At 39.1% G+C, this 19723-nt stretch overlaps 1 protein-coding gene and 1 pseudogene across 3 annotated transcripts in view; one reads left to right on the forward strand and one right to left on the reverse strand.

Moving 5' to 3' along the window:
* TPK1 (thiamin pyrophosphokinase 1) overlaps positions 1 to 17838 on the forward strand; it is a 401164-nt gene extending 383326 nt beyond the window's left edge. For all 3 annotated transcript variants that reach the window (XM_003896790.5, XM_031665051.1, XM_031665052.1), the window contains one exon: positions 16194 to 17838. In XM_003896790.5, the coding sequence (XP_003896839.3) occupies positions 16194 to 16312 (119 nt within the window). In that variant the 3' untranslated portion in view covers positions 16313 to 17838. The remainder of the gene's footprint in view (positions 1 to 16193) is intronic.
* A 127-nt stretch (positions 17839 to 17965) lies between these two features.
* Positions 17966 to 18110, reverse strand: LOC116274792 (annotated as a pseudogene).
* Positions 18111 to 19723: the final 1613 nt, after the last annotated feature.

Raw genomic sequence — 19723 nt, forward strand, 5'->3', positions numbered from 1 at the left:
CAAAGGAACAGGGAGGAGCCAGGTATCTTTCATGTCTTTCAGGCTGGATACTCACAAGGAATATATAGGATTGTTTATTTCTTAATTAAGAATACAGAAAAGCTATCTCAAGCCCTTTCTACACATACATACTAGTTGTGATTTAACAGGCTTTTTTAAAAATTCGTTCAATTTTAGTAGACTTTTTACCAGATTGATTAGGGTTGTAAATTTGTCTATACATACCAAGTAAAGATGACGTCCTAACCTGCAGCTTTGACATAATCTAAGTTTGTACAAACTGCACAACTCAGCTTTTGAGGAATGATCTTTTTAGTATAAAAACAAAATTGCCACTCTCCATCCCTGTCTCCAAATACTTCAAAATGAATGTTTTTTCTGCATAGAAAGTTCGTAATCATCTTATCTTTCGTGTAATTGATGTCTGATATATTGATATTCTTTTAGTTAAAAATACAGCCATTCATAACAAGTGAATTTTTTTCTTCTCTAACAATATAGGTCTATTTTCCTAAACCATAAATAAAGGCTCTGTAGTTAGTCTGTCTTCTATACCATGAAATAATCTTGCCATGTCAGCAGTGAAAGTGGATTAACTGAAATTTCACCTTTAATTTTCATCTAATGTGTTTACTACCGATACAGCAAAATGTTTGTACTAAAAGCCAAGTATTGACCCATGCCTTAGCAGCTAAGCCTGTGTGGCCATTTCCTCATTCCTCCCTGTCTAGACTGTTAATACTACTTCATTAAATAATGGCTGACACAACAAAAGAAACACTCCTATAGATAGTGGTTTATAAATGGAATTGGTGCATTTTCTAAATAAGAAAATGCAGTACAGAGTGCTTCAGTTAAGTACATTGCGTCCTGTGGTCAGTAGCTTACACATAAGTCAAAGATGAGAAACTTCTGGATCCATTTCGCCACTGGCTTGAAGCCTGTGATGTTAGTCAATCTACATGAATCACTAAGCTTTAGGAAAAAATAGGTAACATAGTCACATGTTCAAGCAATTCAAATATTCAGTATGTAGTTTTAATCATTTAACTCTGCTTAGCTAATCCAAAAATTCTTGAGGAGCCAACCAATTTGTTAAACCCCTAATTTGACTTTGGGTTTTTAAAATTTATTATTTTTTTTTAATATAGAGACGAGGTCTCACTATGTTGCCAGGCTGGTCTCAAACTCCTGGCCTCAAGTGATCCTCCCACCTCAGCCTCCAAAGTGCTGAGATTATAGATGGGAGGCACTGTGCCTGGCCCATAGTTTGATTTTGTTATAGTAGAGAATACACTGAGCTACAAGTCAACAGACTTGAATTTTAGTTCTGGGCATCCTAGGTCAATACGGTATCTTTAACTTGTTTCCTTGTTTTGAAATAAAGTGTTTGGGTATTATATCCATGGCTCTTTAAATACATTCTCTGAAGCACTGAAGACCTAGCCAGTTCCCTAAAACCAACTTGGTTTGGTTATGAGGTAAAGTCAAGTGAATAGAACTCTGAGCCTAGCACTTTAAATTGGTTAAAGTAGGAGCAGCCTCACTGTTACCTATATTAAACCACTGAACTAAATAATAGATAAGGTTTCCTCCAGATTAGATATTCTATAATAAAGGAAGTTAGATCAAGTCATATTTCTGCCCACAAGGAGCTTATAATCTAATTGGTAGAAAAAAAAAAAATACTTGAACATTTAATGTGTAAGATAGTATTACACATGTCAGCATTCCACAATGATACAGTAAAATGCCAAGTAGAAGGTTATAAAGTTGAGGCTGGAATAATATGCAACTTTGCATGCAGATAGTTAATGCAAAGAAGGTTCATCGGAAAAAGAGAAGTTCAGGCTGTCATCAGGAAAAAGTCCATGGTATGAGTATTGAAAAATTGATTAGTATAACTAGAACGAGAAAGAGAATATATTAATTGTGAATTAAAGTAGCTTGTTTCTAAGAATGGCTAATATTTTCAGACTTGTTAGAATATTCATATAGGAAGATGACAGCTATTCCTAACATGAAATATTATTATTGTATATCAGCAAGGGGAAATTAAAAATGAAAATAGGTCATGATGAAATATATTAGGAGCAAGCATGTATATTTATAGGTTTATGGACAAAGTCTAAGACACTGCTTTCATTACCTTTGCTATAACAAATCATATCTGTTAATATTAGGCCATTTGAACTTAAATCAAATAATGTTTTTCCCAAAAGGCAGTGGTCAGACTCTCACTAAATGAAATTCTGTTCTAAAAACAGCCATATGATTGAATGGATTCTGCTTGATGGTAAACACTCATCCCCTATTTCTGTGTTGTAAATATTTTTCCACAAGACAGTGAAAAGCCACCATGACCGTTGAGATTTCATTTTCGGGACTCTCACAGTTTCAGGCTGAGGTATAAGAAAGACCATCTATTATTAAGGGAGTGGAGGTCAAGCCACGCTGGTGGCCCTCGTAGGGTAAAGCAGGGATCGGGGAGGGGCTGGTGCAGGAGGGTGGCAGGAGATCTGGAGGAGCTAGAGTGGCAGGTACTCGCTGTGACAGGGAATCTCAAGTGGAGTGGGCCGCGCAGCCAAAGAGGAAAGCAGGGCACCGGGTAGGGACACAGGCAGCAGGGAAGATGCCTTTGTGAGAGGAGCGGGAATTTCATCAGCAAGAGGTGGCCTGAGTGGACCAGTGGGTCTGGCTGAATTGATCAAGATTGAGCCAGAATCTTAGAGGGATTTACAGGGCAAATCTTTCAGAACTTCACAAGGGCTTTTTGTAAATTCAAAGATTCAGTCATCTGGTTAATTTGACTAGATCTTCCCAAGCACAAATAAATGGAAAATTGACTTCTAATAGTATCTAAACTTCACTCCGATATTTCTGGCCTTTGAACTTTACCAAAGGTAACCTCCCAGGTGCTCAGAGAAAGGAAAATTTAAGATAGTACCTGGAGGAGAAGAGACTAGACAAGGTCATGCAGAAATTAAATCAGAAAGCTCTTAGTTCACAAGCAGGAAATGGAAACCAGACCACCAGTATGAAGGGACAAAGCCCGAGCTACGGCACAGGGCAGTCTTCACTGTTCTTCCCAGGAGGAATCCAGAGTAGTTCATTGTGAGCTTACAAAGGCTTTTAACTACTCAAGATAATTTTTACAGCTAATTATGACATAAACCCTAAAATTCCTGTTTCCTGGAAGGCAGAGACCAAGGGAAAGTACTGCCACATGGTAACAAGGTCAAGCTCCCAAGGACATAAAACAAGATGGAGATAAACAGTTTTTTTTGTTTTTTTGTTTTTTTGGGCTGGAGTGCAGTGGCGCAATCTCGGCTCCCTGTCCTGCCTCAGCCTCCCAAGTAGCTGGGACTACAGGCGCCCGCCACCACACCTGGCTATTTTTTTTTGTATTTTTAGTAGAGACGGGGTTTCACCATGTTAGCCAGGATGGTCTCTATCTCCTGACCTCGTGATCCGCCTGCCTCAGCCTCCGAAAGTGCTGGGATTACAGGCGTGAGCCACCGCGCCCGGCCAGTAAACAGTGATTTTTACCATTCAGTCAACCGTTTGCACAGAGAGAGAGAAGCCAGAAATCCGACTGGTAAGAAATTCTTATCCTTTTGCCGGCATGCCAGGTTTCTGGGTTTTCTTTCCCTGAGCGGCCCTCGTGACTGAGCTTGGCACACCATTGCTCTGGGACAAAGCCGCATCAGCAAGGAAAATTATCTTTTTCTGTTCTGGCCAGAGTCAACTATGTGTGACAAAAACGTAGACGTTCGCTACTCTGATTAGCACCCAATATCAAACTGGCAAGGCTCAAATTTGCCCCTGGTTGGGCTCCATCATTGTTAATCCAACCTCCGACCAGGAGTTTCAACCTCTGGTCTCTGGGCAAGATGGTTTCCCTGAATAATAGAAAAGATAAGAAAGGGAAAAGAGACAGAGAGAGACAAGCATTGCCTGAGGCAGGGTGGGGAAGGCTAAATGATTAGGGAGGCCAGAGAAAGACCCACCCATTGCCACAACACTGAAAAAAAGTTCAGGCAGCTGCTTCTAGATAGTGAAGGGACCTTTTCCAGCAGTCCCGTCATCTCTCAAGTTTCCCCTTCTAGGGAGGAAAAAGCTCCCCATGTCCCACTCTCCTGTACATGCCTAATTCTGTCACCCACAGTTATCAGCAAAGAGTGCAAGGCAGATTATTCCAAAGAGAATAGCAGTTGACATGTTGTAGTGCCAAACCCGTTCTTAGACAAAAGGGACTTTACTGAGAGCCCTTGTTTTTTAAATGTACTTCAAATGCATTGTTTTTCATTTAGAACATTCCAGTGTAGATTATCTTTAGTAAGATTTTGTTGTTTCTTTAAGACTTCACTGCCTCCCAGGCCTAAAGTGTAAGCCAGAAAGAACTTGGTTTTCCAGAAACTAAGGATCCCATTTTTACCTAAAGTATTGGCCTTACGCTCAGGTTCTCTTGATTAACTTAGCCGGTGATTTTTTTTCCTAAGTGTAAGAAAAATGAAACAAAGGGGTATAACACAAAAATCTGATTTTTCAAAAGCCACATTTTATAGCTCCTGCAATATTACTGCTTACTACCAGTTCCTTTCTGACCCAGCCAGATGTAAGAGGCCTCTAACTGGATCCAAGCCAGTTAATTCCTAGATCAAATCCATTCCTGGACCCAGGCCAGTTTCTGTCACGACTCCAAACCCAGTTTGGATCAGAAGTTTGCTCAAAGAAACTCAGAGAGCTCAAAACACAAATCCGTGGAGCTCGGAAATCCAAGAGGGAGCTTACCCATGATCCCCAGCAGCTGTGAGAGATCAGTGGAGCTCCAAAATCCAAGGGGGAGCTTACCCATGATCCCCAGCAGCTGTGAAGTCAGTAGGCAGAGTCGAGAGGAGCTTGCATGGTCTGGCCATGAGGAGATCAGGTGAGGCTTGGGAGCCGGGGGAGGCGCGTAGTCCCCGGCGGGATCGGTGGGCAGATGGAGGGCATGGTCCACCGGCGGCAGTCAAGTGGAACTCGGAATCCGGGCGACTTGCCCGCGTTGGTCCCCAGCGGCTCATGGGAGGTCCGGTGAGCTCCAGGAATCCGAGGGCAGCACGTAGTCGGCAGTCGTGAGATCTCAGTGGAGCTCAGGATCAGGAGGGGCTGCATGATCTGGCAGCTTCCTTGGGAGATCGATGGACTTTGTTGGGAATTACAGTGCCAGTAGTTGCTCAGAAACTTCGAGTTAACTGAACTGTGCCGGATCACTTCTGGCCACCATCTGATAAAAGTAAAACTTCAGCTGAATTAAATTTAAAAGAGTTCTATTGAGCAATGAACGACTCACAGAATCTGTAGCCCTGGAATCACAGGCAGATTCCACAGAATCTTGACTAGTAGAGATTCTAAAAGGGCATGGATTATGTCTCTTTAGCTTATTTGTATAGATACCACCTGCAGGTTTGAGATTGATGTGAAGTAATCATATTGTGCTACCGCGCATGTTCCTCTCTTTCTTCACTTTTCTATGCCATTTCTGTTTGTTCGATGTACTTGTAATAATCTCCGTTGACATTTGAAGGATAGAAGCGAATGCCACTTTAAAGCTTCCTTAGTGCAGATGAAATGATAATAATACTACACATTTTCAACACTTTCCTGGAGAAGTCAAAGCTCTTCACAGACTTTAACTCATTCATCTTCACAATAGCAGTATTAGAGATAACTGGGGACAGGTGTTATTGGCATTTTACATATGGATGCTGAGGTCACCTGAGGGACTTTGAACAGAAGTCAAAATATGACAGTGCAAAGTTCAAGTCTCTGTTTTCAGGGATGGCACTGAGGCCCACCAGTACAAAATGACTTGCCTTGCTCTACAGCTGGGCAGCAACAGATGAGGATGACTGCGACTCAGTCATCTTTGGCATCTGCAGGTCATAATTCTCACCCCTGTGGAATGGTTTGGGGGCAGGCCAGTGTCCACAGGAGGCAACACCAAGACACAGGATTTGAAGGCAACAGAGCAAAGTAAATCAGTTCAGAACAGCCTGCGGACAGCCTTTCTCTTCTTTGAACACACGTTTAAATGTGATACTGACTTTCCACACTGAAAATTTTCACGGAGTTCTACACAGATCATTCACTTTACCACTAATAATTAATGCAAATAGGTCACAGTTTGTGGATTTGGACTGTGGTTCTCATTTTATAAGCCCAGTAAGCTTCTCTTTTTTCTTAAAGCAGCTCTGATTGACTCTTTAACTGGAACATGGGGCGTTTTATGAGTAGAACATGCTGATGACATAATACAGTAGGGAATTCTCTTTAACAAATAAAAATAACGATTTTGTTTATTTTAGAAAGGGCTAAATGTTTGAAAGTGATGATCTTTGTAAACATTTTCTAGCTGGCATGATTAGTTTTGACTCCTCCAAGCAGCAGCATTTTCCTGGTCTAATTGTTTTTCGATCAACAGGCTGAGTCATAACACAGAAAATGTGGAGAAGGAAGAATAATTGAACATCAGAAGCCTTCTAATGCCTTCCAGCCCTCATCCAAGGGCAAGGGAAATGTGACTTCCAAGAGAGATGAAGATAAATGCAGCCAGTTTCAAACAGAATTATAATAGCCCTTCCTTGGACATTTGAGTTCAAGGAAGGATTAGTTGTCAGGAGAGGGAGGTGATGAGTGTTCACCTTGGGAGGAGTCTTAGCAGATCAGGGTTTTGAGAGATAAGGCCCAAAAAGAAAGCACAGCTGATGGCTTGTGCTTAACAATAAGCAGAGACATGCATAACAATAAGTCTCGCTCTTATCATTTTCACAAGCACTAAGAAGTTCTGGTAGACACTGCACGTTAATTTCCAGGGCCTCCTGCATCAATGAGTGGAAGTAAAGGCTGTCCTTGGTGAGCTTCAATGAGTTGACAAAGGAAGGGTCCTCACCACACACAGGCTGTGTGCTCAGCATCTCTCTCTATGCTTTTCCAAGAAGCTGCAATGCAGATATATCATATACTAGATCATTTCTTCCTGAATTTGGCACATTTTTTTTTTCAACTTGGATTTATTTTGATGCACTTTAAATCAATGAACATTTCTTAATGCTTTGCGATGGCATTACTTCAGCTTTCAGGGAAACCAAGGGTGTACCAAGAGGGAAACACTTCCCTTCATAAGTTGCTAGCCTTTCTGCCCAAATTTTTTCCCCAGATTGTAATGTGGAATTTTAATATTGAATAACTTCAAACCTGCAGAAAAACTGAAGGGACAGTATAGCAAAATCTGTATACCTTTCACTTAGATTCACCAAGTGCTAACATTTTTTTCTACATTTGCATTTATTTCTTTGTATGTTTACTAGGCCATTCTTGCATGCTAAGAGACTGGGTAATTTGTAAAGAAAAGAGGTTTCCAGCTGCATCCATGTCCCTACAAAGGACACAAACTCATCCTTTTTTATGGCTGCATAGTATTCCATGATGTATATGTGCCACATTTTCTTAATCCAGTCTGTCACTGATGGACATTTGGGTTGATTCCAAGTCTTTGCTATTGTGAATAGTGCCGCAATAAACATACGTGTGCATGTGTCTTTATAGCAGCATGATTTATAATCCTTTGGGTATATACCCAGTAATGGGATGGCTGGGTCATATGGTACATCGTTCTAGATCCTTGAGGAATCGCCATACTGTTTTCCATAATGGTTGAACTAGTTTACAATCCCACCAACAGTGTAAAAGTGTTCCTATTTCTCCACAGCCTCTCCAGAACCATCATTCTTAGCAAACTATCACAAGAACAGAAAACCAAACACCGCATGTTCTCACTCATAGGTGGGAACTGAACAATGAGATCACTTGGACTCGGGAAGGGGAACATCACACACTGGGGCCTATCACGGGGAGGGGGGGAGGGGGGAGGGATTGCATTGGGAGTTATACCTGATGTAAATGATGAGTTGATGGGTGCTGACGAGTTGATTGGTGCAGCACACCAACATGGCACAAGTATACATATGTAACAAACCTGCACGTTATGCACATGTACCCTAGAACTTAAAGTATAATAAAAATAATAAAAAAAAAAAGAAAAGAGGTTGAATTGGGCTTACGGTTCTGCAAGCAATGCAAGAAGCATCGTGCCAGCATCTGCTTCTGGGAAGGCCTCGGGAAGCTTTTCCCCATGGCAGAAGGCAAGGCAGGAGCAGGCACTCCCCATAGGGAAATCAGGAGCAAGAGAGAGATTGTGGGGAAGGTGCCATGCACTTTTAAATGACCAGATCTTGAGAGAACTCACTATCTCAAAGACAGCACCAAGCCACAAGGGATCCACCCTCATAACCCAAAAACCTCCCACCAGGCCCTTCCTTCAGCATCAGAGATTACAATTCAACATGAGATTTGGGCAGGGACAAATCTCTAAGCAATATAATATGAGAGTATGAGTGTATGTGCATTACATTCTGAACTATTTGAAAATAAGTTGGAGACATGATAATAATAAACACCTAAAATTCTTCAGCTTGTATCTCCTAGGAATGAGGTCATTCTCCTGCATAACTACAGTGGTATTATCTACTCCCAAAATGTAACATTGATGGAATAATAGTGTACGGTCCATATTCTTACTCTCCAAGTGTCCCAGTAGTGCTCTTTATGACTTTTTAAAATCTGGAGTCTACTAAAAAATATATGTATTTAGTTGTCATATCTGTTTAGTTTGTTGTAATCTAGAAAAGTCCCTTCACTTTTTTGGTCTTCATGACACTGACAGCTTTTAAGAGTTCAGGCCCACTAACCTGTCACCTGCTCCACATTCTGCATTTGTCTATGGTTTCCCCATGATTCAATTCAGGTCAGGCATTTTTGGCCAAAAGTATTAATGGGTGATGTTGTATTCATCCCTAGCAGCATAGCAGGAGGCATGTGATATCACTATGACCTTTTATTGGTGATGCTAAGGTTGATCATTTAGCTAAGATTGGACTCATGAGATCTCTCTGCTACCTTTTTTTCTTTTGAAATTAAAAGCAATACGTGGAGTACTACATTGGAACTGGGTTCTATCCTCATCCACATTTTACCCAGTAGTTTTAGCATCCATCCATTGATGGTTCTTGCCTAAACTAGTTATTACATTGGTGGCTGCAAATGGTGCCTTTCTAATTCTCTAATTCTGCCATTCCTTCCTTTAGTAGTTGGCATTCTTTTTTTTTTTTTTTTTTTTTGAGGCAGAGTCTCGCTCTGTCGCCCAGGCTGGAGTGCAGTGGCGCGATCTCGGCTCACTGCAAGCTCCGCCTCCCGGGTTCACACCATTCTCCTGCCTCAGCCTCCCGAGTAGCTGGGACTACAGGCGCCCACCACCACGCCCGGTTAATTTTTTGTATTTTTAGTAGAGACAGGGTTTCACCGTGCTGGCCAGGATGGTCTCGATCTCCTGACCTCGTGATTCGCCCGCCTCGGCCTCCCAAAGTGCAGGGATTACAGGCGTGAGCCACCACGCCCGGCCTTAGTTGGCATTCTTCTGTAAAGAATAGGTTTTCTTCTCTCCACCTGCTTTTGGCAATTCATTATTCAATATATTATAATGCCTCTCTCTCAGGATTCTTTTCTAATGCCCCCAATTAGTTCCAGTCCTTGTGTCCTTTTGACAGGTCTACATCTGTTTTTGAGTACTCGCTTGCTTTCTGGAACAAGATGTTTCAAGCTCACTCTGTACTTTGCCTGGTTGAGACAAGGCATCTGAATAGTCAGCTTTAAATACAAAGTGCGTTCCAGGGAAGCAATCAAGTCATTTATAAATAGAAAAGAGAATTTTTAATTTGGCCGGTAGCAGTTGGAGAATTAAAGAGTGGTACAGGGTAGACAGTGACATTGAGTTTATACTTGAAGGATGAAATATGCAGAGAAAAGTCCATTTGTTCCTGGAGGGAACATGTCAAAAATTTTCGTAGAAGCAGGAAATTCGTGATCTATTCAAGGAATAGCAAGTAGCAGAGAGTGGCTAGCAAGCAGGTAGGAAGTAGCCAGATGACAAAGGGCCTTAAGTGCCAGGATATTTGGCCAGGAAGAGGGACTGTGTTTGCTTTGTTTTGAGCATTTCATTATAGGCAATTAAGGTTCACCCGTTATTCCTTCACAAGGGTTAGAGGAGTGGGAAGAGAAAGTAATAATTGGGAGAAAGAAGTACAATTAGAAGATTATTTGTAATTACAAGAAAAATTAGAAGATTATTTGCAAGTACAATTAGAAGATTATAGGTATTTTTTTGTATAATGACTTCTTTTCCTCTGAGTAGATACCCAGTACTGGAATTGCAGATCATTATTCTAAGTGAAGTAACTCAGAAATGGAAAACCAAACATCAGATGTTCTCACTTATAAGTGGGAGCCAAGCTATGAGGATACAAAGGCGTAAGAATGATACAGTGGACTTTGGGGACTTGAGGGTCTTGGGGGAAAGGGTGGGAGGTGGGTGAGGGATAAAAGACTACAAATTGGATACAGTGTACATTGCTTGGGTGATGGGTGCACCAAAATCTCACAGATCACTACTAAAGAACTTATGTAACCAAACACCACCTGTTCTCCAAAAACCTATGGAAATAAATGAACAAATAAAATAAAAATAAATAACTCCTTCCCCCTTCAAAAAAAAAAAAAAAAAAAAAGGAAGATTTGCCACATGTCCAGGCAGGCAACTATTTATTCTATACCTTATAGAACGTAGTATATATTCTCTTGGTAATTTTAAATTAGGTTTGCTTGGATTTGGGATTTTTGGTTGTCCTTTCTATAGTTCCTGCTAGATAGTTCTCAGCCTTCAAGTTGAAGGGCAGAGGACTGAGTCTGTCTTGCTGCTGAGCACATGTGAAGTATTTAAGTGTTTGTTGATCCACTCACATCATGTTTAAATCACTCGAAATGATATTAGGTGCTCACTTTGAATTTAATGTTCTCTTTATAACCTAGGACTCTGTGACTGCATATCTATATGTGAAATGAAAATTAGTATCTGTATAATCAAACAAAAAAAAAGTTCCTCTGAAAAAAGCAGATAATTGAATCATAAATATAGTTCCTACTTCAATAACCTAGAACTGCACTGTTCAATTCGTATAGTAACCACTAGCTGTGTGTGGCCATTGAGTACTTAAAATGAGCCTTGTCCAAGTTGAGACATGCTGTAAATGGATTTCAGAGACTTAGTATGAAAAAGAATGTAAAAGACCTCAATTTTTATATATTGATGATGTTAAAATGATTTGGGGTATATTGGGCTAAATAAAAAAGATATTAACATTTTTCCCATTTTTACTTTTTTAAGGTGGCTATTAGAAAACTTAGATTTGTGAATTACTTATTTTTATTTGGCAGTGCTGAGATAAATAAATATATTTATTTTACAGATGGTCTCAAACTTGTATTTCCTGAGATTCTAATAGAAATATAAGTACACAAAAGGCATGTACTCCACAGCTTTACATTAGGACTACTTTGAATTCTTGACTTCAAGAAAGTGAAAACACAACATATTGATTTTATTTTTGAAAATTTTCAAGAGCAGCCATAAGTATAAATGCCATTTTATAAGAAACAAATTCATTAATAACATTTCCCAGAATTCATATTTTACAGTATAAATTAGCAATTTTTAAAATATAATCTTTTGCCTCATGTGTGTACGTAAAGGACCTTTTTTAAAAATATATTTGTCAAAAATTAAAATGGTAAAGACCTATAATAGTGAACTGATGTTACAGACAGTATAGTTTTCTTTTCCTGGTAATGAAATCTGAGTCATATTTTTTTAATGTGTTGCCATTTCTCCAAATGGGCTAAGAATCCTCAGAAAGTAAATGGTGAGTGTAGACAGTCATCCCATTATGCCTTAAATAGTTAGTGATGTCTAATATGTCTAACTTAACTCTCAGAACTTAACCTAATGTTCCAGAATAGTAGGGAGCCTTAAGATTCATCATAATGGGTTCATTAAGCATTTGTCTATATGAGATGTAAAGTATTCATTAAGTCTTAGAGTGATTTTTAGGCTCTCACTAACGCATCTCCTTAAGTCTCTGTCAAGCTGCCGAAAGACAGCTCTGTACTTCAGGAAAACAGACCAGCAGCAGGTCTCTTCTTTAGAGCTCTTCAAAGAATCGCCTTAACCTCCCTTACTAACTTGTTAGTGTCTGACAACTTTTATTATTGTCATAGCCTGTGATTTTAGCCTCTCTGAGCTTCATTTTCCTCATCTCTAAATGGAAGATAAAACCCAGCTATGCTCTGAGTGCCTGGTGTACTGTAAGGACTCAGATCACATCTTGAATGAATGAGGATTATGCCCATCTCAAATAGCACCTCCCAGGCAAAGCTAGTTCACTCCATTTTTCCCTCAGGATTTATTGATTTTAGAAATGTTTCCATTGCCTTTTTAAATAATTTATTTATTTTTACAAAAGAACCAGTGTCAATCTACAGATTCTTGGGAAGCCAGGCCAGTGGGCGGGCCTCTAGGGATGCCAGTAGCCCCCCCACTGTCAAAGGCTTAACTTCCCTCTTGAATACACAACCCATCTTGGCTGCCAGGAAGGCACCTCTGCCCTCCTTGGGCCGCCTCATGCTTCTCTCCTATCTACTGGGTTTGACTGTATATCTTTCTCTTTTACTACAATGTGAGTCCTCATTTTAGTGAGGGCAGAGAAACTCATCCTTAAACCCTAGTGCCTGGCACAGAATGAGACTTTAATATCTATTAAATAAATGCATATGTATATGCAGGCCAAGGAATCACCTGAAATGATGTTAAGTATTTCACAAAAGCTAGCCTGGAAAAGTTACGAGTGTACCTCATTCTACTTCTCAGCTGGCTATAAACTAATCACTTGAATTCAGGCCTTTGCTAATTGTTCAGCTCATGACATCTCTCTTTTTGTTAACTTTAAAAGACAAACCTGATCTATTTTATCGGCAGGATAACAGGAGAAAGCAAAGAAGATGGAAATTTCTTGAATATGTATCATATGTAAGATTGGCCACATAATCCATACAACTTCCCTGTGAAGTAGATATTTTCTACATTTTTACTGTTGATGACACAAGGCCAAGGAGTTCAAATAACTGAGTTTGTAAAGCTGGTGAATGGTAGAGCTGGGGTTTGAACCTAGGTCTAACTTATTAACTTCATCATGATGGAGTCATGCTCTTTGATAGAGAGATGCCTTTTCTATAAAAGCACCTGAGCAGAAAAGTCATGCAGGTGCACAGAGAATGAATGCCTCCCACTGTTGTTTTTCAGTGCCAAAAGCATCCGAGGCCTTGCAGAGTACTCCTTCACGCTTCCAGCTCCAACCAAGGAGCCACAGTTCACTAATGTACCTTGTGGAGGAAAGATGGGCAGGAAACCAGGGACAAATGGCCCCACTAACTGAAAAGAGTTGAATAATTGGTTTCTACCAATTTGCTGGCTCTTGCTTTGTAGTCCCCTGTCTTTCCAGCTTTAGAGAAAAGCTGGGAGGACATCACTGAAAACAATGGAATACGGAGTGCTAATTCTCATCCTTACCTTTGGGAAAGGAAACAGCCTGAGATAATGGATGAAAATTGTAAAATCTATGTTAATGTGCTTATCACACAAAGTATGGTTGCTTATAAGCTTGCACATAGATCCATAACTTTTATCTTTGCCTTTTGTTAAAAATGGGACTTGATCTGATGACTGGTTGTCTTTGAGCAACTATGGTTGGCTATAGTCTACTCTGCAAACAATGCGGGAAAAAATCCAAATCGGACTTTCTATAGTTCAGCCAGCTAAAGTGTTGATCAAATCCTCTAGGGTAGAAATGAAGAGGTAATTTGTTTTTCTGCTATCTGTACGCAGCTGTCTCTTTACTAGTTTCATGTACTTACGTCATGATTGGCCTTCAGATATTTGAGGTGGAGGAAATTCATCATAATTTCAAATGTTTTTCTTAAATTTTTTTTTTTATTTTTCTAAGGGACACTTTAAGGTTTTGTCCAAAAATGATTCTGTGACTTGAAGAAAATATATTCCAAAATAATTGTAATGACATAGTAAATTAAAATTCATGACTTTGTCTCTCAACTTACTCATCTTAGTTTTCTATCATTTTTATTGTACTTTCTATAAAGTTAGAGATAATCCAAACCAATTATTATCTTTAATTAATTGTAACATAACTGGTCTTGTTGGAAGTTTAAATATTATCAAATAAAATAAAAACATAATTTACAAGTATGGCTAACAGTGGCCTTGCTTAACTCAAATAAATGTTTCTTTCCAAAAAAAATTGCATCGTCTTATGCCCAAATACAACCACTTTGATTATTTTCCCATTTGAAAATTAATTAGGTTACAACAGTGTCTTAGCAAACCCAATATGTATAATCTAGGTAGCTACCTCTGAAATTCTGAAATCCATAGTCTGGCTTCAAAAATCAGAAAATAATTTATATGCAGCTATAAACTTGAAGCACAATTTTGTACTCCTGTTCTTTGGGCCTAAGTAAAAACTAGGATTTTAATTGAGTTTCTTGAATCATATAATGTATGTGTCAAATTCAGGTGGGTTGTGCATGCATGGGTCTTCACAAGGGAGTTTCCACTTTAAAGTTGGCAGGCCTGCTGAAGCACTCTAAATTGCCTTCACCATGAAGTGGTGTAAAGTGCTCCCTGACTCCTTCCCTCTTGGCTGTTGGGAAAAGCTTGAAACCCTAGGCCTGGGATAGGTCTCAGAAAGTACTTGGTAAGCACCTAGGTTCCAGGCAAGACCACCATTCAAGAGAGGTAGAGATGTCAATTGACTTTGCTGTGAATCCCTCAAAGATCACCACCCTGATCTACCAACTATGTTTAACAGTGTCTAGATCAATACATATTTTTGTGTATATCACCAGTGTTCAGAAACATCATCTCACAGAAGTCCTAAATGACTCAAGAGTTAAGAGCTTCTTATATTGAAGTTCATATCAGGGCAATATTCACATGAGGTTCACTCTGTATTACTGTGTAGTTTTACTTTTGTGTTTGCATTAGTAAAAACATTAGCAACTATGAAAAATAATTTGAGTTTTAATAAATAAGCTGTGTGAACTGGTAATACTGACAATAGATTATCTTGCAGTACCTTTCCTGAATTTTTAAATCGCCTTTTCAAGATTTCCTCAGAAAGATAGGAGGCTCCCTCTAGTGGGAAGTGAGCATTGTAATTGATTGATTTCCCCAAAGCAGTGTATATAACTTCATAGGTTTTGTTTGAAGGCAAAGGACCCTCTTCTGACTCTGATAGTTTGGGCTCCATAACATTTGTTTATTTTTCTCTCTGAATTTCGGTAAAGAAAATAATATTGGTTACCAAGCTATAGGACAGTTGTGAGTTTAGAGTCATGTTGATGAAGTGAATTGCTCCTGTATCAGCAAAGAGATGTGAAGTTACCAATCTGTGCCTAGGCATTAACTTGTTAGAGAATAAAAAATATGTATATGTATATATTTATGAAATATATAAATTCTAATCTTAATTCATAAGCCTTTTACTTTGATAAGGAGGTTAAAGGATTATCTTACCATCTCTTGCCCTCACTTTATAGCTGAGCTTTAAGTGACTTGCTCAAGATTACACATTTGAAAGTCGGCTTTGACCTTTGAGTTTCTATTAATTTTTACAGAATGTAAGCTGTATTCGCTTTGGCTTTTCTTACTTTATGAGAAAACAATGACCAAAATCACATGCATTTTTTAGGTAATTTTCTATCTGTCTCATATCATTTCTACTTGAAGCTAAAACTACATCTTTATAGAGTATAATAACTTATATTAAATTTTAATTCTGAATTATCAAGAGAAACTAAAATTGTACCCAGGGAAGGAAGTAGCACATTACAAATACAGGCTTTGGTTTTGTAATTAGTAAAGGAAAAGAAAAGATTCTAATAAAATTTAATATTGAGAATGATATATAACCCAAAATGGCCAATAACCACTTCCAGGAAGAATGTTTACAGCAAGTTATAGAAATTTCCCATTTTAAAGCCATACATCATATATTTCACCTACTCCCCATTTATATATTTTTTATCAAAGTGTGTGCTTACTTGCTTTTTGGTAGGTGACAAAGTTAATCTACACTGGAGGAAGAAAAAGAAATAGTTACTAATTTTTTTCCCTTATTTTCTTACAGAAAATGATGTGCTTGCTTTTGGAACATTGGTCAGTACTTCCAATACCTATGATGGGTCTGGTGTTGTGACTGTGGAAACTGACCACCCACTCCTCTGGACCATGGCCATCAAAAACTAACCTGTCAACTGGCATCCATAAATGTGCCTCTGCCTTATCTCATTTCTCAACGGTTCATTGCTCAATAAGAACAATTCACCTGGGTTTGCAGGAATCTAAACCTCTCTAGGGGAAGCCCACTGGGTTTAAAGATGTTAGTGTTTAAATAATACAGGTAACATAAATGGCAGATCTCAATTTTATAGTAGTGGGAAAGATACATGCTAAGAAAGCAAATAAGCTCCATTACATTTGGTTGGAACCTAATGGGAATCATTCCACTATACATTTCAGTACTGATTATTCTTCTTATGTTATTAATCATTCCATTTATCCTAGAAAATTGTTTTTAATTTGAAGCAGAGATCATTGTTGAGGTTCCTCTTGGGAGTCTAGAACATCCTTAAATGTCTAACAACAAGGGCTACCTCTGAGTACCTTTTAGTATTAGTTTTCTATATAAGATATATATTATCTTCTACTGAAAAAAAATTCCTTTCAGATTGGGGTGTTATAAGTGCACCAGGTCACTCTGACCTTATTACTGTCTTTGGTATTGTCTTTTTAAAATAAATCAGGAATCACTGACCTAATTGTCAAATTTAAAAATAGGTAGTTATTATAAGCAAAGAGAAATGATGTGAAAGATAAATGATGATTCATGGAGCCCTACTAACACATTAACCCCCCCAACATCACAACCTAGATGGAAAAAGCTGTGCAGAGGAAACAAGCATAAATATCAAATTCGTTTCTGACATAGCTTAGACTGAAAAACTGTTGGTTCAAAGACCAGAAGTGTACTCACATTACCAGAAAATGAGTTTGTCTATGGGGATACATGAACACCATACACTAAGGAGCCTAACTCCAAAGCCTACGTTCTCATCCTAGTCTGATATTCACCTAAGTTTCCGGACCCCTTTCGTTAGCTGTAAAATGGAAGGGGTTGGACGGATGGTGTCTGAGGTTCTTTCCCACACTGAAATTCTAAATTTTGACACTTAGCAATCATAGGGCTGATAATACACACAGTTACTGACTTAGCCTAAACAACCTGGTGCATCAAAATGTATTCACCTTTCTTTTGTAAAGAGACCATCTTCTGTCTTCTTTCCACCTTTCTCTATGTTTTATGAAACCAACTGTTGACATACAAATCATGATTGAAGGAGAACCTGTCCAATGTGTTTTATGTACACAAATCCCTATGTTGCTATAAGAAGAGTGACAGTAACTGTTTTCTTTTTGGTGCTATGACAGTGTGAGACTCACGTTGTCTGTAGAGAATGAAAGAAGCAGTGACCCACGTGACTGTGGCATTTTCGGCACTTGTCATTACTTTCTGCTTGACTGGAGGTTGAGACTCAGCCATGTTTCCATCTTCAGTTTCTGAAGACTAGTTATATATTCCTTACTCAAAATATATTCATAATATATAAAAGAAGTATATCTATGATTTTAAAATTTTGCTACCAAAGAATGCATGTTCTATTTGTCCTGAAAATGTTACCAGTGTTAATAAATGAATACTTATCAAAAAAGAATATAGTTTCCTGAACCTTAGTAAATACTGGGGGACAGGGGATTTAAAAAAAAAAGCATTGAGGCTTATCTCACACTACCACCTGAGTGTCAGGCTGTAGCCACTGGGGGCCCACAGAAGGAGTTCTCTTAAAACATAGGCCACCATTCCCAGTTCCTGCCAGGCTACTGAGGAATTAGGTGCTGGTTTTAACCATACACATGTTGACAGGCCCGAGGGCCTCTTCCATTCTTGTGAAGGGAAGTGCTAACCTTCTCTCCTTTCATACAGCACTACGTGCTGGTTTTATTACAGTCAGCCCTCCATATCAGTGGGTTCCACATCCATACATTCAGTCAATCCATCATGGATTGAAAATATTTGTAAAGAAAAGAACGGTTGCATCTGTCCTGAACACATACAGACATTTTTCTTGTCATTATTTCCTAAACAATACAGTATAACAGCTGTTAGCATTTATATTGTGTTGGGGATTATAAGTAATCTAAAGATGATGTAACATACACGGGAGGATGTACATAGGTTATATGCAAATACCACATCATTTTATATCAGGGACTTAAGTATCCCATCCACGGATTTTGGTATCTGCAGGTTGGGGGTTGGAGAGGTCCTGGAACCAGTCCTTGCAGATACCAAGGGACAACTATATTTCCCCCCTTCCCATTCCTTAAAACTACCTGTGTGTGTCTTTCTCTTTCTGTGCTACCCCACCGTGGCAGTGAAGTATCCACTTATTTTTATAACAATACAAGGCTGCAGATGGTGAGATCTCAGGTACACCCAGTGAACTATCTGAGCCTCCCAGGAAGTCCGTCTTCTCTCGCTCCTGTTCAGTTCAGATCCTGACCTGCAGCGTGTAGCCATAAAAGAGACTGCAGGTTGGGCCCTGCTGGGAAAGTGACAGGTGCTCCTTGACCTTCTGACTCCAGTCACTTTTTATTTCTATGGGTCAGATTTATAGCATTTATAAATTTAGTTATTGTCACCCCCAAATGTCATCAGTCTACCTAAATCACTGATTAGTGAAAACATGCTATGATCTCACTTCTTGTTAGAAAGCAGGGAAAATCTGAAAATGGCTACAGCTATTGCAGCCTGGTTGAAGTCACACATGACCAGGACATGTAATAAGTTATATGCGTGGTTCGAGGAATTGGGGCTAGAGGGGGGCATGGGTGAGAATCACTCAGAGCAAAGAAGAGGTGGACACAGCCTGGGGCATTCATACAGGTAAATGCTCACACTTTTGTGTCACGCTTCTATGTGTGTGGAATGCATTTTGCGTTATGCTTCCGTGTGTGGCGCAGATCTTGCCTACTAGTGCTGCTCAGACTTTTCCACAGCTTTACTTGAACTGTGAAAATAAAGCAGCACATAGATGTGGCGTGATTGCGACTGATGATATATGCCAAGTCAGTACGCAGCAAGAAACTGTTCTTCTCTCCTCTAAGGCTCTGTCAGTATGAGAGGCGTACGGTCAGAATGGTGACTTTCAAACTATGTTTACCGTGGCCCACTAGAAATACATCTGGTATACCTTGTGACCCAGTCCATAGACACACACAAAACATAAAACATGCGTGTACTCCAATAATTTTATTCTCAATTGAAAAACATCCAGAACTATATTCTAGATTGGAAAAAGAGCACCTAAGGGCAGAGCAAAATGCATATAAGTACCTTTTTAAAAAGTGTGTGTGTAATATTGGCAAGTGTTTTGCACTGAACCTTCATTTTTTTCCCCATAAATTGAGGACAACAGGAGTGTAATTTTAAAAACTCTTTCCCATCAAAGAATCAAGATATCCCATTATTAAAATATTTGTAAAATATGTTTCAGAATTTAAATGATTTCAATAAATTATTTAAAACTGGCATATTTG

The sequence above is a fragment of the Papio anubis genome, chromosome 4, assembly GCF_008728515.1.
Source record: "Papio anubis isolate 15944 chromosome 4, Panubis1.0, whole genome shotgun sequence".
NCBI lineage: Eukaryota > Metazoa > Chordata > Mammalia > Primates > Cercopithecidae > Papio > Papio anubis.